We start from the raw sequence: 27125 nt of genomic DNA, 5'->3' as shown, positions 1-27125 counted from the left end.
CGCTCCTTCCCTTCCAAGCTCTGCCATGCGCCCAAACAATGGTTTACACCCACATATGGGGTATCAGCGTACTCAGGACAAATTGCACAACATTTTTTGCGGTCCAATTTCTTCTCTTACCCTTGGGAAAATAAAAAATTGGGGGCGAAAAGATCATTTTTGTGAAAAAATATGATTTTTTATTTTTACGGCTCTGCATTATAAACTTCTGTGAAGCACTTGGTGGGTCAAAGTGCTCACCACACATCTAGATAAGTTCCTTAGGGGGTCTACTTTCCAAAATGGTGTCACTTGTAGGGAGTTTCAATGTTTAGGCACATCAGGGGCTCTCCAAACGCAACATGGCGTCCCATCTCAATTCCAGTCAATTTTGCATTGAAAAGTCAAATGGCGCTCCTTCCCTTCCAAGCTCTGCCATGCGCCCAAACAATGGTTTACACCCACATATGGGGTATCAGCGTACTCAGGACAAATTGCACAACATTTTTTGGGGTCCAATTTCTTCTCTTACCCTTGGGAAAATAAAAAATTGGGGGCGAAAAGATCATTTTTGTGAAAAAATATGATTTTTTATTTTTACGGCTCTGCATTATAAACTTCTGTGAAGCACTTGGTGGGTCAAAGTGCTCACCACACATCTAGATAAGTTCCTTAGGGGGTCTACTTTCCAAAATGGTGTCACTTGTAGGGAGTTTCAATGTTTAGGCACATCAGGGGCTCTCCAAACGCAACATGGCGTCCCATCTCAATTCCAGTCAATTTTGCATTGAAAAGTCAAATGGCGCTCCTTCCCTTCCAAGCTCTGCCATGCGCCCAAACAATGGTTTACCCCCACATATGGGGTATCAGCGTACTCAGGACAAATTATACAACAACTTTGGGGGTCCATTTTCTCCTGTTACCCTTGGTAAAATAAAACAAATTGGAGCTGAAATAAATTTTGTGTGAAAAAAAGTTTAATGTTCATTTTTATTTAAACATTCCAAAAATTCCTGTGAAACACCTGAAGGGTTAATAAACTTCTTGAATGTGGTTTTGAGCACCTTGAGGGGTGCAGTTTTTAGAATGGTGTCACACTTGAGTATTTTCTATCATATAGACCCCTCAAAATGACTTCAAATGAGATGTGGTCCCTAAAAAAAAATGGTGTTGTAAAAATGAGAAATTGCTGGTCAACTTTTAACCCTTATAACTCCGTCACAAAAAAAAATTTTGGTTCCAAAATTGTACTGATGTAAAGTAGACATGTGGGAAATGTTACTTATTAAGTATTTTGCGTGACATATGTCTGTGATTTAAGGGCATAAAAATTCAAAGTTGGAAAATTGCAAAATTTTCATAATTTTCGCCAAATTTCCATTTTTTTCACAAATAAACGCAAGTTATATCGAATAAATTTTACCACTAACATGAAGTACAATATGTCACAAGAAAACAATGTCAGAATCGCCAAGATCCGTCAAAGCGTTCCAGAGTTATAGCCTCATAAAGGGACAGTGGTCAGAATTGTAAAAATTGGCCCGGTCATTAACGTGCAAACCACCCTTGGGGGTGAAGGGGTTAATGGAACATTTAGGTCGATTTTTTTTTTATTTTTTTTTATAAACAAAATATATCAAATATGACAAAATGAAAAAAATTTGCAATTTTCAATCTTTGAATGATTATCCCTTTAATTCAGATAGTTATACCATAGAAAAACTAACAACATTTCCCACGTCTGCTTTACATCAGCACAATTTGTAAAATGTTCTTTTGTTCTGTTAGCATTTTAGAAGGTTTAAAAATGGAGCAGTAATTTTTTCATGGAAATATACTAAATTTTTTTGAGCGACAATCCAAGTTTGAAGTGACTTTGGGGGTCCTATATACACTGGTCAAAAAAATAAAGGGAACACTAAAATCCCACATCCTAGATATCACTGAATGAAATATTCCAGTTGTAAATCTTTATTCATTACATAGTGGAAAGTGTTGAGAATAATAAAACATAAAAATTATCACCGTAAATCACAACTAATATCCCACGGAGGTCTGGAGTTGGAATGATGCTAAAAATCAAAGTGGAAAATGAAGTTACATGCTGATCTAACTTCAGTGGAAATGCCTCAAGACAAGGAAATGATGCTCAGTAGTGTGTGTGGCCTCCAAGTGCCTGTATGATCTCCCTACAACGCCTGAGCATGCTCCTGATGAGGCGACATCTCCTCCCAGACCTGAACTAAAGCATCAGCCAACTCCTGGACAGTCTGTGGTGCAACATGACGTTGGTGGATGGTGCGAGACTCAGACCCACCTCATCATGGAGTCTATTTCTAACGGTTGGTGCAGACACATGCTACCATGAGTGTGAAAGCACAACCAACATTCAAAAGTGACCAAAACATCAGCCAGAAAGCATTGGTACTGAGATGTGATCTGTGGTCCCCATCTGCAGAACCACTCCTTTATTGAGTGTGTCTTGATAATTGCCAATAATTTCCATCTGTTGTCTATTCCATTTGCACAACAGCATGTGAAATTGATTGTCAGTGATGCTTCCCAAGTGGACAGTTTGATTTCACAGAAGTTTGATTTACTTGGGAGTTATATTCTGTTGTTTAAGTGTTCCATTTATTTTTTTGAGCAGTATATATGAAAACCCCAAAAGTGATACCATTCTAAAAACAGCACCCCTCTTCCCCCCATGATATAGAAAACTGCTGTCATGTAGTTTATTGACCCTTCATTTGCTTTTCAGGAATTAATGCAAAGTGACATGACAGGAATGAAAAAGTTTATTTTTGACACCTACAGTGGGTACGGAAAGTATTCCGACCCTCTTAAATTTTTCACTCTTTGGTTTATTGCAGCCATTTGAAAAATTCAACAAAGGTAATTTTTTTCTCATTAATGTACACTCTGCAACCCATCTTGACTGAAAAAAAACAAATGTAGAAATTTTTGCAAATGTATTAAAAAAGAAAAACTGAACTATCACATGGTCATAAGTATTCAGACCCTTTGCTCAGTATTGAGAAGACCCTTTTGAGCTAGTACAGCCATGAGTCTTCTTGAGAATGATGCAACAAGTTTTTCACACCTGGATTTGGGAATCCTCTGCCATTCTTCCTTGCAGATCCTCTCCAGTTCCATCAGGTTGGATGGTGAACGTTGGTGGACAGCCATTTTCAGGTCTCTCCAGAGATGCTCAATTGGGTTTAGGTCAGGGCTCTGGCTGGGCCAGTCAAGAATGGTCACAGAGTTGTTCTGAAGCCACTCCTTAGCTGTGTGCTTACGATCATTGTCTTGTTGGAAGGTGAACCTTTGGCCAAGTCGGAGGTCCAGAGCACTCTGGAAGAGGTTTTCATCCAGGATCTCTCTGTACTTGGCCGCATTCATGTTTCCTTAAATGACAACCAGTCGTCCTGTCCCTGCAGCTGAAAAACACCCCCATAGCATGATGCTCCCACCTCCATGTTTCACTGTTGGGATTGTATTGGGCAGGTGATGAGCAGTGCCTGGTTTTCTCCACACATATTGCTTAGAATCACCAAAAGGGTCCACCTTCGTCACATCAGGCCAGAGAATCATAGTCTGGGAATCCATGTGTTTTTTAGCAACTTATGCAGGCTTTCATATGTCTTGCACTGAGGAGAGGATTTCATCGGGCCACTCCGCCATAAAGGCCCGACTGGTGGAGGGCGGCAGTGATAGTTGACTTTGTGGAACTTTTTCCCATCTCTCTACTGCACAGTAGAGCTCAGCCACAGTGATATTGGAGTTCTTCTTTACCTCTGTCACCAAGGCTCTTCTCCCACGATTGCTCAGTTTGGCTGGATGGCCAGGTCTAGGAAGACTTCTGGTGGTCCCAAACTTCTTCCACTTAAGGATTATGGAGGCCACTGTGCTCTTAGGAACCTTGAGTACTGCAGAAATTCTGTTGTAACCTTGGCCAGATCTGTGCCTTGCCACAATTCTCTGAGCTCCTTGGCCAGTTCCTTTGACCTCAAGATTCTCATTTGGTCTGACATGCACTGTGAGGTCTTATATAGACAGGTGTGTGCCTTTCCACATCAAGTCCTATCAGTTTTATTAAACACAGCTGGACTTTAAACCCTTAATCCCATATGACGTACTATCCTGTCAAGGTGACCTGGGACTTAATTCCCAGTGACGGGATAGTACGTCATATGCGATCGGCCGCGCTCAAGGGGGGAGCGCGGCCGATCGCAGCCGGGTGTCAGCTGACTATCGCAGCTGACATCCGTCACGGACCGCCCCCGGCACACTGCGATCAAACATGATCGCAGTGTTCCAGCGGTATAGGGAAGCATCACGCAGGGAGGGGGCTCCCTGCGGGCTTCCCTGAGACCCCCAGAGCAACGCGATGTAATCGCGTTGCTCCGAGGGTCTCTTACCTCCTCCTCCCTGCAGCAGGCCCGGATCCAAGATGGTCGCGGCATCCGGGTCCTGCAGGGAGGTGGCTTCACTGCGCCTGCTCAGAGCAGGCGCCGGGAATCCTCCAGGAGCTGTGCACGTCAGATCGCCGATCTGACACAGTGCATAGCAAAGTGTCAGATCGGCGATCTTACACTATAACATCATGCGCCCCCCCCCCCCCAAAAAAAAGTGCAATTCCACAATTTTTTTTACCATGTTTACGAAATGCTAAAACTGACCTACCATTATGATTCTTCAGGTCATTACAAGTTCACAGATACCAAACATGTATAGGTTCTTTATTATTTAAGTGGCGACAAAAAAATCTAAAGTTTGAAAAAAAAAAAAATAAAAAAAAGGTATTATTTGCCGAGACCTGTAGCGTCTACATTTTTCAGGTACTGTTGCTGGGTGAGCGCTGTGCTGACATTTTTATTGATACCATTTTGGAGTAGATAGTGTTTTGATAGCCCGTTATTGCATTATTGCAACGACCCAAAAAAACAAACAAACCGAAATTCTGGCATTAATTTCTCTCTCGTTATGCCGTTTACCGAAAGTATTCTTTTTTATATTTTGATAGATCAGCGTTTCTGAGTGCGACGTTACCAAATATGGTGTAATTTTTTTATTGTATTATTTTGAATGGGGGAGGGGTGATTTGAATTTTCATATTTTTAGACAAATTTTTTTTTAGTTTTCATCTGCTTCAATGGTCTCCATGGGAGACTAGAAGTTGCGATCATACGGTCTCCTGTGCTACACATAGCAAGGCTTTAACTTTTTCAACCTTATGATAAACATCTGCATGTTTTCTTAAATTTTACGGCTCTGATATGCAGAACGGCTAGTCTAGTGACACCTAAAGTTCTAGTCCTCTTCCTCTCTGAAGAGGAAATTTGCCTATTTAATTTCCCAAAAAGGAAGATGCATGGCTTATACAAGTCTTCTCACTCAGACCTGTCTTGTCACTCTCCACAAGGAGAAACTCTGCCCCTTAGATCACTTGTTCTTCATTTGAGGTCTTGCTTAAAAAGTGGGCTTTTTTGGAAGAACAGCGGTAACTGCTCATTGCTGCCAACAGGATGGGACAGGAGAAGCACGACCATAACATTTTCTTCACTCACTGCTGCTTGCAAAATGTACTCTTGATAACAATGAAAAAGCATATGACATGCCTTTGCATTTCTGAGATAAGTCCTCTCCAAAACACCAATTGTGATTGTGGTGTTAAAGTTATACAGTTTAAGAGTCTTCTCCGATAGTTTGGCCAGACAGAAGCTCTGAGGCTGCACATTTCCTAGCACATACGTACATTGCAGGGGCTATTGTTCAGTTGTTAGTGGCTTTAAAAAAACAAAACAGTCCTATTAAACGCAATCACAAGAAGGTGCATGCAGACTGTTCAGCGTGAAATCTACGATTCGGCATAACATCAGTAACAAGTCTTATCCATGTAATGGATTGTAAGGGTACAGAATCTAGCCCAGATTAGGGAAACTCAAATGTATCGGTTCACATACCTGGAAGGAGCACATTAACGTTTCATCTACACTCATCATTGCTCCAGCATTGTCGAACTCCCCACAATAGTTTGGGGCAGAGAAAAGTGTTACCAATTGTCTTTTCGCAAAAAACTCATATCCATCTTCAACAACCTGCAGATAAAAATACATACATTTAAAAGTGAAAATACAGCAAGTTTCAAGAAAATAATTTTAGGGAACACTTAAATAAACATAAATAAACCTGTATTTCTGCTTTAAGAACATGCAGAAAAAGATCTTCGCCATTTTCTTTTAACAGATTGCACAGTACTGATTAGGTGGTAACTAACATGAACTTTGGCTTTCTGTGCACTAAGGCCTTCGCACAACTCTTCCAATTTTGGCATTTAAACAGATCAATTCACTGAGAATCAGTCTAACATGAAGATTTCACAAGCTTCCAAAATCAAGTTAATTTTTTAAATCAACAGCAAAGTCCTACACTCATAAGTAGTATGTAGGCGGCTCAGAGCACACTGCAAGTGCCTGCCCTGGATATTCATTAACACCGGGCCGGGGCGCACGTACGCAGCGTTCATCAACTAAACGCTGCGACGCACGTGTGGCTGCAGCTGGGAACGCAGAGAGCTGTGGGCAGAGAGCAAACTCTGCTCTCCCGCCCATGACCATAGTAGTGCTGCAGCCGCGGCCCGACTGGAGCAGCAGGTAATGAAGCAGATTGAGATATATATGCATTATATATCTATCAGTACTTTTGTGGGGCCATCATGCTATATATGGAGGATTGTATGTGTGGGGCCATCATGCTATATGGGGGATTGTATGTGTGGGGCCATCATGCTATATTATTATTATTTATTGTTATAGCGCCATTTATTCCATGGCGCTTTACAAGTGAGGAGGGGTATACATAATAAAAACAAGTACAATAATCTTAAACAATACAAGTCATAACTGGTACAGGAGGAGTGAGGACCCTGCCCGCGAAGGCTCACAATCTACAAGGGATGGGTGAGAATACAGTAGGTGAGGATTGTATGTGTGGGGCCATCATGCTATATGGGGGATTATAGGTGTGGGGCCATCAAGCTATATGGGGGATTATAGGTGTGGGGCCATCATGCTATATGGGGGATTATAGGTGTGGGGCCATCATATGCTATATATGGGGGATTGTATGTGTGGGCCCATCATGCTATATATGGGGGATTGTATGTGTGGGGCCATCTTGCTATATATGGGGGATTATAAGTGTGGGCCATCATGCTATATATGGGGGATTGTATGTGTGGGGCCATCATGCTATGTGGCAGGATTGTATGTGTGGGCCCATCATGCTATATATGGGGGATTGTATGTGTGGGGCCATCATGCTATATATGGGGGCTTATAGGTGTGGGGCCATCATGCTATATATGTGGGATTATAAGTGTGGGGCCATCATGCTATATATGGGGGATTGTATGTGTGGGGCCATCATGCTATATATGGGGGATTGTATGTGTGGGGCCATCATGCTATATATGGGGGATTGTATGTGTGGGGCCATCATGCTATATGGCGGGATTGTATGTGTGGGGCCATCTTGCTATATATGGGGGATTATAGGTGTGGGGCCATCATGCTATATATGGGGGATTGTATGTGTGGGGCCATCATGCTATATGGCGGGATTGTATGTGTGGGGCCATCATGCTATATATGGGGGATTATAAGTGTGGGCCCATCATGCTATATATGGGGGATTATAAGTGTGAGGCCATCATGCTATATATGGGGATTATATCTGTGGGGCTATCATGATATATATGGAGGATTATATGTGTGGGGTCATTATACTATATAAATGTCATAATTAAATTATAACTATGCACTAAACTCCAACTCCCTCCATAACCCCGCCCCCATATGACTAAAGTCCTGGCCCTACCCCACCCTGCCATGGAAGAATGGTCTTGTTTGAACCCAGTCTCTCGGGCAAAAAAGGCTGGGGACCGCTTTTCTAGACAACAGCCCAACATCATCATCACAAACACAACATGCTAATAAAATATATATATATATATATATATATATATATATATATACACACACACACATACACACACATACACAAAAAGGTTTCAGTAAAATTTGTTAGGATTATATAATCATCACATACTTGATGGGCTCGACAAATGAGATCCAAATCATGTTTGTGAAGAAATTTTGCCACAACTTCTGCTCCAAACGTAAAGGATACCCCTCTGTCATTTTCACCCCAACCTAAAACATCTTTATCAGGATCAGACCAAAGCAAGTCGCACAATAGACCCTGATCAGGAACATCGGTGGGACGCATAATTCTCCTAATTTGCTCCATTGATTGAAGGTCCGGAGATAAACCTGTTGAAAGAGGAATTTGTTAGGGACACTTCACACTAGCATAATTTCATTCTGTCGGCACAGGAGACTAAATATGGACAGCACACAGATGGAAGTATGCACTAGTCCCATACAGACAAGAGTGCTTTTTCTTCAACTGTACCAAATGTCAAAACCGCACGCGTGCCTTTCTGCACACGAATGCAGTCATGTGTGTCATATTTGCACTTTATGGATATAACTGTCAAGAATTCTCACTTGTGTGAACCCAGCCAAAGATCTCATTCAGACACTCCAAAGACATACTGGTAGGGAACTTAAGATTCTGAGCCCCAATGGGGACATCAATAACAATAACTGTAAAATGCTGTGGAGTCAGTAAGCCAAACTTCTGACTCCACATCACTGCCCCCTACTGAGCATGCAGATAAAGTACAACACAGATTCATCTCAACTAAAAGCAGAGATCCTTAGATCAGGAACAGAACAGACATTTTTAGGACCTATCATAGCTTTCCCAAATTCTTATGAAAACATTTCCGCAGCACATCATGCATTGTACTACTGTACCCAATTTATTGTAAATTGTCAGGAGTTGGCCCATTTTATACCAACTCCACAGCCCTGGCTATACAAGCATAAAGGTCAGTGCGCTCTGAGATTTTCATGGACTTGTATGGGAAATTTTGATCCATGACTCAAAACAAATAAAAAAAACCTTTGCAGACATTATTTGCACACAAAAAAAACACAGACATATGAACAGCTCCATAGATTATAATGGGTTCTTTGAAATTACAGATGGTACAAAAACATGAAAATCAGGCATCTGAATGAGACCTAAAGCAGAGTATACATAAGAAGCAGTGTTTCAAAGTCACACACATTTTTCAGCAAATTGAAGATGCTTTGGGGTTATGTTAGGTCAACACACATGTATTTTTTTGCCTTAGAGCAACGAGCCGTTCGCACAGTCCTATTCACGTGAACCCAGCCTTAGGGTGCTTTCATACTTCGTTCAGGCACCCTTTCAGTGGCTGTCAGGGATCTACTACTATGTCTGACTGTCAGTCTCCAGTAGGCGTACACACCCGAAAAGGATGCACGTCAGACCACACATTACCTCTGCCGGCACCATTATAATAGCTTATGGCCCCGTTGGCGCACACGCTCAAAAAACATTTTGCATGGGGGGCACTGATCGGGTGCCCGAACGCAGTGTGAAATCACTCTTAGAGTCACACTTGTTTGTGAGGGTACATATTTTACACCTGAATATGAAAAAGGAACATTCGGGATGCTTTGAATCATACGATTAGGCCTTGTATAATGGTGTAGCAGTTTACACTTAATTCCATACAAAGTGGTGGATAGGTACATTATACATTTGTGAAACAAGGTTAACGAGGTATTCCTATGTTGGTTATTTAATAGTCTCAGATAGCAATCAAATTTTCCATATACATTTCTGTGAAAACGGTTCAGGCAGATGTGGATGATGGGATGGCTTTCATGCTATTTTTGATCAAAAACAGTATTACCAAGATCTGTTATTTAAATGCACTTTTGCTTTTTACTTATTTAGTTACGACAGGGTTTCTGCTCATTTTGTCTCTTATAGGTATTCTATGCTTTATGGCCAATGTGAACAATGCGTTTATATGCTGTATGTATACCAACTTAAACCAAGCTCAATTTTTGTGTTTTTTTCAGATGTGGAAAAATACTGCAGAGTAGGGAAGTGTTAATAGTTCATTTTTATCAATTACCAAAATGCAAAGTGAATGAACAAAAGAAATCCAAATTGAAATCAGTACTTGGTGTGAACATCATTTGGGTTCAAAACAGTATCAGTTTTTCCAGTTACATATGCACACAGTTTCTCAGATTTCAGCAGGGAAGTTGTTCCAAACATCTTGGAAAACTAACCACGTATCTGTGGATGTAGGCTTGGCAAATTCAGAATAAATTTTGAACCAAAACACCTACCAGATAGCATTGCATGATAGCTAATTATCTGCCTGTAATTCTCAGCACCGAAGACACCATTAATCTTGGCCATATTCCCAACTCTATTTGCTGAAATGCAGACCAAACCTATGCTGATCTGCCCACCTCCATACCCCTTTGAAGAAATTCCAATATAGCTTTAATTCGAACCTTGCCTTGCCCACCGACTGTCCTGAACAAGCTAAGAATTTAGCCCACATCCTGCCATATATTCTAGTTGTTACCACCTTCCTACTCTGCAGCAAGGTAGTGACTAAAGCCAGGGAGAAGCCCCTTTGTATTAATAGTGCCCTCTCAAAATCCAAGCCATAAAATGCAGACCTGACCTCTGAGGATGCAACACTGGGCCCTGCATGAGGAGACCTGGAATATCTGGGAGAATCCAGGGGTCTGATAAGAACATTTTCCTCATCCATGAGAACCATGGCCTCTTGGGCCAAAAAGGAGCAATGAGGATGACCCTTACTCCCCACTCCCCGAATCTTCCTCAGGACTCCCGGAATCAACATTAAGGGGGAAATGCGTAAGCCAGCCTGAAATCCCAAGGGATCTGTAGTGCATCCACCGCATACGGTCCTTCTCTTGGGTTCAAAGAGCAGCACATCTTTGTTTTCCTATTTACAAATAGGTCTATTTCTGGCTGTCCCCATTGATCCACAATCTGCTGAAAAACTAGCGGTTCCAGTTCCCATTCCCCCCGTTTCAGGGTATTCCGGCTGAGAAAATCTGCTTCTTCGTTGTCCTTCCATTTTATATGCAGTGCAGTTAGTTTCAATTGATGTGCTTCCATGATCTGGAGAATTGACTGTGAAAGCAGCATCAGGGCCTGGGATCTTGTGCCCCCCCCCCAATGGTTGATATAGACAACTGTCATCCGATTGTCTGACATTACCCAAATGTGGTGCCCTTCTAGATGGGGAAAGAATTCTACTACTGCTCTTTTTACTGCCAGTAGCTCTTTCATGTTTCAGGAATGGCCAACTTCTGCTTCTGACCAGACCCCCTGGACTATACAATCCCTGAGATGAGCTCCCCATCCTTCTGTACTTGCATCCGTCACGATCACGTCTGATACCTGCTAGGACCACAGAATTCCCTGCGTCAGATTCCCCGAGTCCAGCCACAAGGCCATGAAGTCGATTGCTCTTTGGGAAAGTATAAATTTCCCCTCTATATGACCTCCGAGCCCTTCTTTCTCCATCTAGTACATCCGGTTGTAAAGTCCTGGAGTGAATCTGGGCCCACTGGACTGCTGGAATACAGGAAGTCATTGTTCCTAGTAGAGACATAGCCTTCCTCAGAGACATGACTGGGTTGGTAACTGTTGCTGATACAAGGCCTACAAATACTGCTCTTTTCCTCCGGTAGAAGAGAGGTTTGTTCCTCTGAATCCAAAATAAGTCCTAAGAAAGTCTGAACCTTTAGGGGCTGCAGTCTCGAGTTCTCCATATTTATCATCCATCCAAGCAGAGTCAGAGTGGCCTGGATGTGCCTCAGCTGTCTGCAGTCGTCCTTTGATCTGCCGATTAGCTACCCTCAGGTACTTCTGGTCTCTCTGATGGATGGGGACATGATAGTATGCGTCCTTCAAATCCAAGACACTCATAGCAGCCTGGGAACAAGATCTTTACTGTCAATTTTATTGGCTCCATCTTGAACTGTCTGTAGACCAGAAACTTGTTGAGACTTCGCAGGTTGATAACAGTCCTGAAGGACTGGTCGGGTCTCATCAGGAACAGGGGAGAATAAAACCCCTTCCCCTGCTGCTGAACCGGCACCTCTACCAGAACACGTTTCTGCAGTAAGACCAACATGTCTGCCTCTAGGGCCTGTTGCTCCTTCAGAGTACTGAGGGACAAGATTTTGAAGCTGGGCCTGTGAGTGGACCTGAATGCCAGTTTTAGTCCTGATTTTATTATATTCGGGATCCAGGTATTAGCTGAGATTTCCTCCCAGGTAGGAGGAAGGTTGTCCCGCCTGGGGAAGCCCGTCACTTACAGGGTTTTCGGCTCTCTGCCGAGGGCCCCCCAAACATGAAACCTCTGTTTCTTGATTTTTTCTGCTACCAATTGCCTTGCTCCCTAAGGGGTTTGTTCCTGTTATACTTCCTCCTACAAAAGGAACTCTTGAATTGAGGAAGAGACACATTGGGAAAGCCCTTGTTCTAATCAGCTGCTTTATCTAGGATATCATCCAGAGCCTGGCCGAAAAGATATTTCCTTCACATGGGACTGAACTTAGTCTAGCCTTGGACTGGGCATCCCCTGGACAGCTTTTGAGCCACAGAGCTCTGCGGGCATTTGATAGATTTGCTGACCAGCTGCCAACCTGACGGAATCTGCAGAGGAGTCAGACAGGATTGCAGCTGCTTCCTGCATCAGTGGAAGGTCTGCCAAGACCTTCTCCCTAGCGGTGTTTTTGAGTTGGTCCTCAAGCTGCTGCAGCCACACCATCATAGACCTGGGCGTGCAGGTTGCCGCTAATGGCGGTTTTAACAACCTCGGTGATGACTCCCATGTCTGTTTCAGAAAAACCTCTGCCTTCTTATCCAGGGGGTCCTTAAGAGCCCCTAGGTCTTCAAAAGGGCAATGTAGATTTTTTACTGACTTTGCTACTGCCACATCAATGTTAGGAGTTTTCTCCCATATGCCTGCCTCTTCTTTGTCAAACGGATATCTCCTCTTTGACAAAGATGGTAGTGGACCCTTCCTCCCTAGCCTCTTCCATTCTCTAATAATGAGCATCTTGATCTTTCATTTAGAAGACCGCCTTTTCCTCTACTCCAAGCCGCCGAACATAATGTCCTGGACTGTTCTAGTGGTCTTGGGATCAGCTATGCCTATTGTCGACCTGACTGCCCTAACCAGCCTGTCCCGTGTCTTCTGCTGGAAAACAAGGTCTACCCCCAGTGTCATTATCAAAGAAGGACGAACCAGAGAAATTCAAAACCTCCCTATCCTTTAATGTTACTGATCTCTCCGACTCATGACTGTAGTCCTGACTGTTCCTCCTCTCTATGTTCCAGCAGGTGTTTTAATGACTTCTGTCCTAATTATGGCCTTCAGGTCCATAGCAAACTCAGAGATTTCCTCCGAGACAGTCTGCTGTATGCATTCAGGACAGAGTCTTTTACTATATGTGCCGGGTAAACTTCCCCGGCACAGAGCACACTCATTCTGCTTCAAGCTACGTTTCAAGGGCCTTTCCTATTAAAAAATACACAGAGAAAGGGGGACCCGTTTAATATGGTGAACTTTCATGTAAATCACTCACCCTTTAGCTGATCAATTAGGGTACCAGAGATGGAGACTGGATTGGTTCAGAAGAACGTTCTCCCCTGGAAGTGGGCTCCTGACCTGCCTTGCTCTTCAGGCTGGTCCAGCTGCTTGACCAACTGCCACTATTGTGCCCCTGACGATGGCGCTGCTGGCGATGCTCTAATGGATCCGGTGTCGGCTGCTGCTGTGGTGACTGCTGCTGCTGCCCATCCATGTTAGGACTGACCTAGAAATGCCACCATAACCCTGGGCACATCCCCTTTTATATCGGGACGGCCCTGGTCACCTCCATATGGCCCCATACTTCCAACCTTTAAATCCGGCGCAATATGGGCAGGGAGCCTCAGCCAGCCCTTCGCATGCGCATTACCGAATTGGCTGCAGTAGTAGTAGTTTAAGGCACACTACGTCACCAGGAAGTACCAGATATCCGTCCTGCAGACCCAGGCAGCCTAGCTTTCCTGTGCACTCGTCACCAGGGCACGCCGGCACCACACCCCGCATGTGCGTGGACCCAGAAGCGAATCCCGGCACACCTTGCCGGGGCACTCCTGCAACCCCAGCGAGCGCAGTCCCGGGACATCGTGTCGGCCAGAGACGTTGTCCCAAGAGGTCTCTGCCTGCACGGCATCGCACCGACCTCCTGGACACCCTCCTGGGCAAGTCAAGTACCACTCTTTTTCAGGTTCCCACAAGGGCAGGGAACCAAAACTGATGCGGAGGAGAGGTACCGCCTTTTTATTCAGTAGGTTTCCTGTCCTTGATGGGCGGATACCCTCTCTCAGGTGGTGCGGTCATGGGGGAAGGGGAAAATTATGCTTTTCCTAAGGCAAAAGTTGGTGATACCAAATATCGTCATAATTTAGATTTCACTTGGGTCGTTCACTTTGCATTTTGTTAACTGATCAAAATTAAAAAAAGTGTGTAATAGTTTTTATTTTTAAAGGCACTTAGCAGCAGTTTTTCAGATATGCCTAATATAATATTTCCAGGTCATTTTACAGTACAGCTAATGCTGTAATAAGATCAGTGAAGGAATAGTTTTGCTTTTTCTCCAATTTACTGCATTTACCCCCCCCCCCCTCCCCATTTTCCTGTATAATAAAAAAGGACTGCCTTTCAAAACTATACCTCATTCTGCAAAAAGCGAGCCACTATACATGTATGTTGACAGAAAAAGAAAGTTAGTGAGTGGTCTTTGAAAATTGGAGAAAAATTAGCTGCGCCCTTAAAGGGGTAAACATTCATTCCAATAACCGCATTATTTTTGAATAATGTAAATTATTGTGAAAGTCCAGGTGTACAGTGCTCAGCTATATTGGCAAGTCCCACAAACTATGAATGAAGCTTTAATGAACATATTGTAGACAAGGGACCCTTATTCTTAAGATCGATGGACGTATTACTCATTGTGATCATAGTTTTTTTGTCTACTCTGCAAGTGATGCACTACACTGAAACCATAAGGCAAGTATAATGAGCACATAAAGACCATGTGCTGCTACACAGGCTTAGAAACAGGTACACTGCAAATCAATGTGTACACTAAGGTGATTTTTGTTTTACTTGCCTCCATGACAGCAAAAAATCTTCTCATCAACTATTGCTGCTATTGGCAAGCAATTGAAGCAGTCTGTAAAGGTTTTCCATAACTTAATATTATACCTTCGTTTACCTAAAAAGAAGATGGACAATTTATATATAATCGCATTTGTATAAACATGATTCACTATCACACAATGTTATACTGGTGCAGCTCAAGCCAAATGCACTAATTCAGCCATCTGTTCTTCAGGCATGGAAGAGAACCAGACTTCAACCAAGCTAATGGCATCAAGTCTCACTTACATTATTACAATCCAATCAAGTCTACTGCATAGCAGCTTTAAGTGCCACAAACATCAAAAATATGCTTACATTCATCATAAAATCCATAGATTCTGTTAATGCTGGCACACTCATGATTGCCTCGAAGGAGGAAGAAGTTTTCTGGATATTTTATTTTATATGCCAAAAGGAGACAAATAGTTTCCAAGGACTGTTTTCCTCGATCCACGTAGTCACCAAGAAATAGATAATTGCTTTCAGGAGGAAATCCACCATATTCAAATAGTCGAAGCAAATCATAGTATTGCCCGTGTATATCACCTGTAAAGACAAATTTGTATAAATAAACACAAGCCTGTAACTCTGTGTGGGGGGGGAGGTGAAGCAGAAACCGGATAGCCAGGATGTGTAAGCATTTACTTTTTTTTTTTTTTTTGCACTTTGTATAGTTTTCTATCACTCTAGACATATGTTAGTCAATTGTAGTGTAAATAGTGCACATCTACTTTAAAACCCTTCCGAAAAAAGGACGTAGCTGTACATCTAGAAGCAGTTCAGTGCATTCAGGCACACAGTTACGTCACAAGGTGTTTGTGCCATCCGCAGTGGGAGGCGGCAGTAATAAACGGCTAAGCTCCTGCTGCATACGCGGGGACTGCAGGTAGATTCTAATGTATTACCAATGGGATCAAAGGATCAAATATTCCCGTTCCCTCATGATAAAAAAAAAAAAAATAGAATTGCTGTTTTTGCTCACTTTTCCTAAAAATAAATAAATGGTAAATATCAGAAGGTGTAAAAAAAAAAAAAAAAAAAAAAAAAAAAGAAAAAAGTTTGTGACTGTATCTCCCAAAGAGCATATTAGTGAGATCTGAAAGTCGAATGTACCATATTGCAGACCAATGAAAACTACAGCTTGTAATGCAAAAAAAAAAAAAAAAAAAACAACACCCTCACACAGCTGTGCTCCCTGAAGAATGTCAACATATGGGGCTGAGAAGATGGAGACACAAAAGCTAAATTATTCTCTAACAGTATTTATTGTATAGAAATGCATTTATTACCACCAACACAGTCACAGGGGCGGACTCGACTCAGCACGGGCTGTCAGTCAGGGCGGGAGTGCAGTTACAGCGGATGAGCAGGTTCTCTAACTAACAGAGATCTACAGGAAACATTCTGTAAAATGAAACATGTACTTACCACAGATTTTAAGAGGTGCTTCAAGTTCAAGCAAAATTGGTTGACTGAGGAAGATTTCACGAGACTTCAAGCACAACCCTCTAATTTCATTTTCTTGGAGCTGGACATTTTTTCCAGGCTTTGATCCTCTTACTAAAAATAAATACAAATTAATTGAAACAGCACTTGGTATGCTAAAGAAGGTAACTCAAATCTATCGGTGATTATGCATGCAATACCTTTCAGGATTTCTTGTAGTTTTCAATGCTATTTTTGGCATACATACAGTTTCTTGGGAAGTTTTCTATATAATCTTCTAAGGGTCACTTTTGTCTGTCACGGAAATCCCGCGTCGCTGATTGGTCGCGGCCATCAGGGACGGGCACAGTCCGGCAGCGAATTTGCCCCTTCCTACTCTCAGTCAGTGCCCCCTCCAGTCAGCGCTCACACAGGGTTAATGGCTGCATTACACCGCGTTATGCCGCGGTGTAACGCAGTCCGTTAACGCTGCTATTAACCCTGTGTGACCAACTTTTTACTATTGATGCTGCCTATGCAGCATCAATAGTAAAAAGATCTAATGTTAAAAAAATAAAAAATCATTATATTCTCACCTTCTGTCGCCTTTCCTGCTGCTCCTCGCGACACGCCGGTCCATGTATTGCGGTCTCGCGAGACCGCTACGTCATCATCTTGTGAGACCACAATGCATTCTTGGGACCGGAGCGCCGCGAGGAGCATCAGTAAACGCCTGGGCTGGAACCCGGGGCCGACGGAAGGTGAGTATATAACTATTTTTTATTTTAATTCTTTTTTTTTTTTTTTTTAAACAGGGATATGGTGCCCACATTGTTACAGGTCCTTCTCAAAAAATTAGCATATAGTGTTAAATTTCATTATTTACCATAATGTAATGATTACAATTAAACTTTCATATATTATAGATTCATTATCCACCAACTGAAATTTGTCAGGTCTTTTATTGTTTTAATACTGATGATTTTGGCATACAACTCCTGATAACCCAAAAAACCTGTCTCAATAAATTAGCATATTTCACCCGTCCAATCAAATAAAAGTGTTTTTTAATACCAAACAAAAAAAACATCAAATAATAATGTTCAGTTATGCACTCAATACTTGGTCGGGAATCCTTTGGCAGAAATGACTGCTTCAATGCGGCGTGGCATGGAGGCAATCAGCCTGTGACACTGCTGAGATGTTATGGAGGCCCAGGATGCTTCAATAGCGGCCTTAAGCTCATCCAGAGTGTTGGGTCTTGCGTCTCTCAACTTTCTCTTCACAATATCCCACAGATTCTCTATGGGGTTCAGGTCAGGAGAGTTGGCAGGCCAATTGAGCACAGTAATACCATGGTCAGTAAACCATTTACCAGTGGTTTTGGCACTGTGAGCAGGTGCCAGGAAGCATGAAGTGCTCCAAAATCTCCTGATAGCTAGCTGCATTGACCCTGCCCTTGATGAAACACAGTGGACCAACACCAGCAGCTGACATGGCACCCCACACCACTGACTGTGGGTACTTGACACTGGACTTCAGGCATTTTGGCATTTCCTTCTCCCCAGTCTTCCTCCAGACTCTGGCACCTTGATTTCCGAATGACATGCAAAATTTGCTTTCATCAGAAAAAAGTACTTGGGACCACTTAGCAACAGTCCAGTGCTGCTTCTCTGTAGCCCAGGTCAGGCGCTTCTGCCGCTGTTTATGGTTCAAAAGTGGCTTTACCTGGGGAATGCGGCACCTGTAGCCCATTTCCTGCACACGCCTGTGCACGGTGGCTCTGGATGTTTCCACACCAGACTCAGTCCACTGCTTCCTCAGGTTCCCCAAGGTCTGGAATCGGTCCTTCTCCACAATCTTCCTCAGGGTCCGGTCACCTCTTCTCGTTGTACAGCGTTTTCTGCCACATTGTTTCCTTCCAACAGACTTACCATTGAGGTGCCTTGATACAGCACTCTGGGAACAGCCTATTTGTTGAGAAATTTCTTTCTGGGTCTTACCCTCTTGCTTGAGGGTGTCAATGATGGCCTTCTTGACATCTGTCAGGTCGCTAGTCTTACCCATGATGGGGGTTTTGAGTAATGAACCAGGCAGGGAGTTTTTAAAAGCCTCAGGTATCTTTTGCATGTGTTTAGAGTTAATTAGTTGATTCAGAAGATTAGGGTAATAGGTCATTTAGAGAACCTTTTCTTGATATGCTAATTTATTGAGACAGGTTTTTTGGGTTATCAGGAGTTGTAGGCCAAAATCATCAGTATTAAAACAATAAAAGACCTGACAAATTTCAGTTGGTGGATAATGAATCTATAATATATGAAAGTTTAATTGTAATCATTACATTATGGTAAATAATGAAATTTAACACTATATGCTAATTTTTTGAGAAGGACCTGTATATACTACGTGGGCTGTGTTAGATACTCCATGGGCTGGGCTATATACTACGTGGCTGGGCTATATACTACATGGGCTGTATGCTACTTGGCTGTGCTATATTTCTCTGCTGTATCTGTGCATCATGAATCGTGGTATGTGTTAAAGAGGGGGGCCCACTGAGACTCTTTCACCCGGGGCCCTCAAAAACCTGGAGTTAACCCCTTAATGACCGTCAATACATCTTTTTTACTGACCTGAGATATAAGAGCATAGCATCACCATACAGGTGAAAATCCAGCAGCTGTCAGCTGTACACTAAAGCTGACAGAAGATAACTCTGCCTCCAGAGATTATTTTACATTAAGGGGGGTTACCAGTGTGATGGTCACTCTCTGCAGAGCTATGTGCGATTATACCTGACACATCTGCAGATTCCTCTCAGCTTCAGCTCACAGGCAGACCGGGCTTCAATATTGTTGCAATATAGCAGAGGTCAGAGAGAAGCAAAAAATGTGTTTTCAAGATGAATTTCATCTCTCTGTTCTGCGTTAGTTACTTGTCTCACACTGGTAACTCGCCCTCTGTGTAAAATACCGTATTTTGCGGCTTACAAGACGCAATCCAAATTTCAGGGAGGAAAATATGAAAAAAAATTTTTGTTTTATATAAAATCGTGCGGTAGCTTACTTGGGGGGGGCAGCAGTGGTGGAGAGGGGTCCTAGGTGGCAGGGTCGCTGCTGGCGGAGGCAGAAGATGCTGCAGGCTCCAGACTGGTAGGACGGTGTGTTCGGCAGTAGCAGGAGTCGGGCCATGGCTGCAGGCCGCAGACTGACACGACGAGATGTTCCATCGTTTCAAATTCGGTGGAGAGATCTCAATTTGCGCATGCGCCGCCTCACGACGGCCATTTACCCAAAATACACAGAGTATAGAAAGTACAGGGCTCGGCACTGCCGAACACCTCGCCGTACTAGCCTGGGGCCCGCAGCCATCGCCCAACTCCTGCCAGAAGCTTAAAGGGAAGGTGCCATCAAAAAATTTTTTTTTACAGAAATTGTAAAAATGTAAAGAATTAATGTTTACATTTTCTTAAAAATTATTATCATTTGTTTATAATTTAGTAAAATATGAAAAATAATTTGAAAAGTTTTGGAATTTCCACTTTTAAACACTAGGGGGAGCAGCTGCTGAAATTTCAGAAAAACCTCGTGTACAACAAGCTCACATTACAGCACTGCAGTAATTATGGGCGGAGTCTGCTGACGTGTGTGATGTCTCCTCTCCTTCCCTTCTGGGTGTCTGCTAAGGGATAAGAGGATGATATTCAGGAACCCAGTGAGCAGCCATTTTGTTGGTGACTGCAGAGTAAGGCTGCCGTCACACTATCAGTATTTGGTCAGTATTTTACCTCAGTATTTGTAGCCAAAACCAGGAGTGGAACAATTAGAGGAGAAGTATAACAGACACATCTGCACCACTTCTGCATTTATCAGCCACTCCTGGTCTTGGCTTACAAATACTGAGGTAAAATACTGACCAAATACTGAACGTGTGACGGCAGCCTTAGGCTACTTGCACACTAGCGTTGTTGGCTGTACGTCGCAATGCGTCGTTCAGGAGATAAAACACATCCTGCAAAACACATCCTGCAAAGTTGTCTGCAGGATGTGTTTTTTCCCCATAGACTAACATTACCGACGCATTGCGACGTATTGCCACACGTCGCAACCACCGTGCGACGGTTGAGTCGTGTTTTGGCGGACCACCGCCACAAAAAAAATTACATGTAACGGTTTTTTTGTGCGTCGAGTCCGCCATTTTCAACCGTGCATGCGCAGCCGAAACTCCGCCCCCTCCTCCCCGGACCTTACAATGGGGCAGCGGAAGCGTCGTAAGACTACATCCAATACCACGTCGGGCATTTCTTTCACAGCATGCGTCGGTACGTCGGCCCGACGCACTGCGACGAGCCCGTACTGACGCTAGTGTGAAAGCAGCCTTACACTGACAAGTAGACAGTCACCGAGGATGGCAGCCAGCAAGGATTCTGGGAGATATGTGGTGGAGGGAGCAGGGTGACCGCAGCGCAGAGTATTTCAGGAGAGCAGTGTGCTGGTCTATGGGGGCCCCCTGTTTGGTGCGCGGAGCAGCCAGGGATTGTACATAGAGCACTGTCTTTTATACACATGGATGGACCGTCTGCTCCACAGAAATCCAGGAAACATTTCTGTGGATTGATGGCCTGTTCTGATCCAGACTTTGCATGCAGACCCCATTCCCCTCCTCAGATCCTGTCTTCTCCATCCTGTCCTGGTGATGTGTGAAAGTGAGACGACAGGCGAAGTACGGGGTGACGCTGGGAAGGAAATTTAGCCATATAGTAACAATAAAAATGAGACCCCTCTCTTCAGCAGCCTGACCAGCCCTGACTGCACCTAACTGGAGGTCATGCTGCCCCCTCTATTACCCCAGACCCGCGAGCAGGTGCTCAGCCAGAACCACCATAGAATGGGTCCGCTTTCTGAAGATAATACTGCCATAGTGTTCTCACATAATACTGCCATATAGCTCACACATAATACCGCCATATAGATCACACACAATACCATCAAATAGATCACACACAATACTGTCATACAGTTCTCACATACCACCATATAGAGCACACATAATACAGCCATATGGATCACACACAATACCATCATACAGTTCTTACATACCACCATATAGATCACACATAATACTGCCAGTGTTCTCACATAATACCACCATATAGATCACACATAATACCGCCAGTGTTCTCACATACCGCCATATAGATCACACATAATACTGCCAGTGTTCTCACATACCACCATATAGATCACACATAATACCGCCAGTGTTCTCACATACCGCCATATAGATCACACATAATACTGCCAGTGTTCTCACATAATACCACCATATAGATCACACACAATACCACCGTATAATTCTCACAATACTGATCAAGCATAATCACCACCATACAGATCACATAATACCGTCATATAGATCTCACATAATGCCATAATACAGCATGACCCCTGCAGCTCCTGTTATCGCATGCATTGAGTTGTGTGTGTAATGGGAAAAGATATGCAGGGGGGAGAGGAGTGCCTGAGAGGATTAGATACACGGTTCACCAGACAGTATCACACAGGATAGGATTAGATACATGGCTCAGCAGTCAGTATCACACAGGAGAGGATTAGATACACGGCTCAGCAGTCAGTATCACACAGGAGAGGATTAGATACACGGCTCAGCAGTCAGTATCACACAGGAGAGGATTAGATACACGGCTCAGCAGTCAGTATCACACAGGAGAGGATTAGATACACGGCTCAGTAGTCAGTATCACACAGGATAAGATTAGATACACAGCTCAGAAGACAGTATCACACAGGAGAGGATTAGATACACGGCTCAGCAGTCAGTATCACACAGGAGAGGATTAGATACACGGCTCAGCAGTCAGTATCACACAGGATAGAATTAGATGCTGAGTCCTATGCACAGGGCTGCCGTAAATGCAGAGTGTAAATGTCGTGCTGGGACTCTTACACTCCTGCAAAGCAAAATGGCGGCGCCCAGTGGCTGCAAAAATTATTAATAATAAAAAAGATATTAAGGTTAAAAAAAATAATTTTGTATTAAAGATAATTGTTTATATAAACAATCATTTTTAATACAAAAACAATATTGCGGCACCTTTCCTTTAAGGCAGCAGCGACCCTGGGACTCCGCTCCATCACAACTACAACTCTAATTATAAGACGGACCCCCATTTTTCTCCCAAATTTGAGGGGAAAAAAGTGTGTCTTTTAATCCAAAAAATACAGTAATCTCTGGAGGCAAACTTATCTTCCAGGCAGTGTCTGCCCCAAAGCCTGGAAGAGGTAACTTAAATAAAATGCTCAAAGATGATTTCTCAACAGTAAGGCATCTGATATAAGGCATACAGGTATCACTCTCCTCAGCTGACTAACATGCCCATATTAATAAATAGTTCAGATAGGACAAATTCCCTTTAAGGTCCCAAACACACAAAGAGGAGAAAAATAGACAAGGATAATTATAACTAAGTATCATAGAAATTCTTAATAAGTTCCTTATAATGTGGGATCAGAAGGTCAGCAAAATAGGGAGGGGCCTTGTGACTATGCAATAATCAGCATCCAGCAATCAGAATGTGCAAGTAACAAATGTCACATGGGGCTTCAAGGAGACAAGAGCAATTTGTATGTATGTAGAGACACAGATACATACGAGTAAGTCTTCTGTATTATTATTAGGCTTTATTCACACATCAGTAATTTTGATCAGTATTTGTATGCTAAAACAAGGAGTGTTGACAAAACACAGAAGAGTCATTTAGGGTATGTGCAGAAGTTCATTAATTGGCAGTGATTTGGATGCAGCACAGGTCCGCTGCGTCCAAAGTGCTGCCGTCTATTGAACGCTGGTGAATCCACATGTGTTCACTGAACTGTACGGGTGAAATTTATCTTGCGGAGAAGGGAACTTCAGCAAGATAAATAGACATGAAGCGGTCTGGAAAGAAGCACAGCGTGTCAGTCTCCGCAGGTTAAGCCGTGGGTGTCTCTGGACGCATAGTGGACATGGGATTTCTTGAAATCCCATCCACTCTGCTGTAACATCTGGACACTATGAGCTGGACGCTGCTCAAGTACACAGCATCCAACCCGCAGTGTTTACTGACCGTGTGCATCTACCCTAAGGGTATGTTCCCACGGTCAGTAAACGGCAGCGCTTTGGACACAGCACATGTCCGCTCCGTCCAAAGCGCTGCCGGCTTATGAACGCAGGTGATTTCACATGTGTTCATTGAACCGTTCGTAATCACCACGCCGAATACATCCGAATGGTGATCTTTATCTTGCAGAGCCTGAGTGTCTCCGCAAGATAAATAGACATGCTGCGGTCTGGAAAGATGCGCCGCATGTCCGTCTCCACAAGGAAGCCAGAGGCATCCGTGTACGCATAGTGGAGATGGGATTTCTTGAAATCCCTAACACTAAGATGTAACATCTGGCCGCTGCGGGTTGGACGCTGCGGATGTACGCAGCATCCAACCGGCAGTGTTTACTGACCGTGGGAACATAAGAGTTTTTCTCTGTAAGTTTTAGTTCTGACATACAAACACAAAATGCTGACCTAATACTGAAGTATGGGATAAGCCTTTACATACCGTAGGCCTTGCCACTATGTCAAAGCTGTACAAGTTCTCAAAAATGCAATGTAACTTAAAGGGAACCTGTCACCCCGTTTTTCAATATGAGGTAAAAATAGTGTTCAATAGGGCCTGAGCTGTGCTGTACAACAGTGCTTTTATTATTCCCTGATTCCCCACCTTTGCTGCCAAAATACCTTAGTAAAGTCGTCGTTTTCAGCTGTCAATCACGCAGGTCTGGTCAAATGGGCGTGGTGAAATCGCTGTTTCTCCCCGGCGTTGGCGTAGTGGTTCGCGCATGCGCAACAGCCGAATGCACTGCGCAGCGGCAGAAAAAGAGCGCGATCTGCAGTATTCAACGGTTTATCCGTGGCCATCTTCCTGAGGCAGCACGTGCACAGATGGAGTGCTCTGCTTCCCGGGGCTTCAGGAAAATGGCCGCGGGATGCAGTGCGTGCGCAGATGGAGATCGCGGCGGCCATTTTCCTGAAGCCGAGATGCGAACTCGGCTTCAGGAAAACGGCCGCTGCAATCACCATCTGCGCACGCATGGCCATTTTCCTGAAGCCCCGGGAAGCAGAGCACTCCATCTGCGCATGCGCGGCCTCAGGAAGATGGCCGCCGCCGATAAACCGTTGAATAGCGCAGATCGCGCTCTTTTTCTGCCGCAGCGCAGTGCATTCGGCTGTTGCACATGCACGAACCACTACGCCAACGCCGGGAAGAAAAGCAAGAGGTGGGGGAGAAACAGCGATTTCACCATGCCCATTTGACCAGACCTGTGTGATTGACAGCTGAAAACGGCGACTTTACTAAGGTATTTTGGCAGCAAAGGTGGGGAATCAGGGGATAATAAAGGCACTATTGTACAGCACAGCTCAGGCCCTACTAGAACACTATTTTTACCTCATATTGAAAAAACAGGGTGACAGGTTCCCTTTAATCTAGGTCCCTGCCTTGCTGCAATAGTTGGCACCATAAGATTTATTTACTATGCTTACTTATACAGCACCATCATATTCAACAGCGCTTTGCAGACATCATCATTGTCCCCATTGGGGCTCAATCTAAATTCCATATCGGTATGTATTTGGAGTGTGGGAAGAAACCGAACAAGCTGGAGGAAACTCATGCAAACACGGGGAGAACATACAAACTCCTTGCAGATGTAAGAAACTTAAAATGGTGGCCAGCTCACCATCGGTGAGCCCCAGTATATCCCTTCATAGATTAATTCCACACGTATATTGCTGACCTCTTACTTACCACAGATCTAACATATGACTAGTCTGATGACAGAAGCCACTGTCCACACTGAATCAGGGTATCCCTAATCACAGTATACACATTCAGATTTGTACACTTATCTAGACTAACCTGAATTACAGGAGCCAGTTCTTATAATGAGTCAGGGCATCCCTAGTCACAGTTTGCACACATTATAGAACAATGCTGGGACTGGGGCATACTCAGTACAAGTCAGCAGAAAGCGTCATGGAAGAAGTGCTCATTATCGGTTCTCGATGACAGTACAGACAGACAGCGCTATCTTTCCTTATATAAAGATACCGATTTGATTTTTGAGGATTTTGAGAGTTTCTCGGTCTCAACACATATAACCCATTGATTACATTTAAAAAAAATCTGCAATCGCCTGACTGGGCAGGGGTAGCCTGCTATTGGACAAGACATATCGTTATCAGGATGTCATTGAAAAATGAATTGTATTTGAAAAGGTAATTGTTTTTCTAAGATATTTTAAATAGAAAGTGTTTACAATGATGGCAAATCCCCTTTAACTCCCCAATTGCAGCGAACAGGAAAAGGATCTGCAACAAATCAGAAAAAAATTGACATGCTGTTAAAAGAAAAAAAAAACAAAAAACATTTATATATTATATATACACACACACACTTTTTTGTGTATGCACCTTAAAGTGCCCATGTATTTTAGATAACACTTGTTCAAATGACATAACTGCCAACCATATATTCTGTCAGCAGCAGTTCCCAGAACAGCCAGGGTACAGGAATAATAGGGGTTTTTAGACCACTAGCTATCATTTATTGATGGCAATCATTAACTAAAATGGGAATATCCTAAAATTCATTGTGTCCTATCCTTTGTAGGTTGGAAGAATCAGCAAGTCCCCATACAAATTAGATGCATGGTTAATCTTTGTTAAATGAGGGAGAATAACAAACACTATAAGCCATCCCATCAGAACAGGTACTGTAATCCAGTCATCAAATAATTAAAAAAAAAGTAATTACCATATTTTTCTGACTATAAAGACGCAGTTTTTAGCTCCAGAGATTTCAGTGTGTCTGTAGTCTACCATTTCTGCTTTGTACATCTACAGGCGAGTACTGGATAAGTTGTATGTAATGCAGGTGATTTGCAGCATCTGAGAGAGTTGTTATCTGTCTATCAGGTCAGGAGACAGCGGAAGGAGTGACAGAAACAATCCCTGCCATGCCTTGGCCTGAGAGGAGTGCCTGCAATGAGAGTTCTATTTATCTTATGGGGCTGTCAGGAGTGAGACTGTGGATGGAGGGTCCGGAGGGATACTCTAGGATGCAGCATTTGCTTGTGTCCTGCTCTCAGAAACTGAAATCTGTTCACATGATCAGACTGCTGTTACAGAAACTTAATGTAGAGTCACTGGACAGAGGCTCTGCTTTGTCAATAAAACATCTTTCACTGTTCTGCCCCACCACTTTCTCTAATAGGTCAGGCTGCTTTTCTAAATGCCAATGGGAAAAAAATCATTATTACACATGCAAACTTCATACTAGAAGTAAAAAGGTGGCTTATATTTAAGCACACATACTCAACCCCCTCCTTAATATGAATATACATGCTTAGCTTGTCAGCCACAGACATGCACACATCAGGGTCGTCTATAGAACCCCCAT

At 43.3% G+C, this 27125-nt stretch overlaps 1 protein-coding gene and 1 long non-coding RNA gene across 2 annotated transcripts in view; one reads left to right on the top strand and one right to left on the bottom strand.

The window, feature by feature from the left end:
• Nucleotides 1-27125, bottom strand: part of PPP1CC (protein phosphatase 1 catalytic subunit gamma) — a 56909-nt gene that overhangs the window by 5242 nt on the left and 24542 nt on the right. Inside the window, exons 2-6 of the mRNA XM_077292774.1 lie at nt 16613-16744; nt 15500-15730; nt 15153-15257; nt 8092-8315; nt 5946-6080 (exon numbers count right to left, since the gene is read on the bottom strand). Of these exons, the coding sequence (XP_077148889.1) occupies nt 5946-6080; nt 8092-8315; nt 15153-15257; nt 15500-15730; nt 16613-16744 (827 nt within the window). The remainder of the gene's footprint in view (nt 1-5945; nt 6081-8091; nt 8316-15152; nt 15258-15499; nt 15731-16612; nt 16745-27125) is intronic.
• LOC143809773 (uncharacterized) lies at nt 6435-7581 on the top strand. Its single transcript, XR_013222451.1, has 3 exons — nt 6435-7003; nt 7038-7071; nt 7539-7581. It is a non-coding gene; the product is annotated as an uncharacterized LOC143809773 (long non-coding RNA).

Source organism: Ranitomeya variabilis, chromosome 1, assembly GCF_051348905.1.
Source record: "Ranitomeya variabilis isolate aRanVar5 chromosome 1, aRanVar5.hap1, whole genome shotgun sequence".
Lineage (NCBI taxonomy): Eukaryota > Metazoa > Chordata > Amphibia > Anura > Dendrobatidae > Ranitomeya > Ranitomeya variabilis.
Note: the sequence above shows the minus strand (reverse complement) of the source record. Positions and strands in the feature narration are given on the sequence as shown.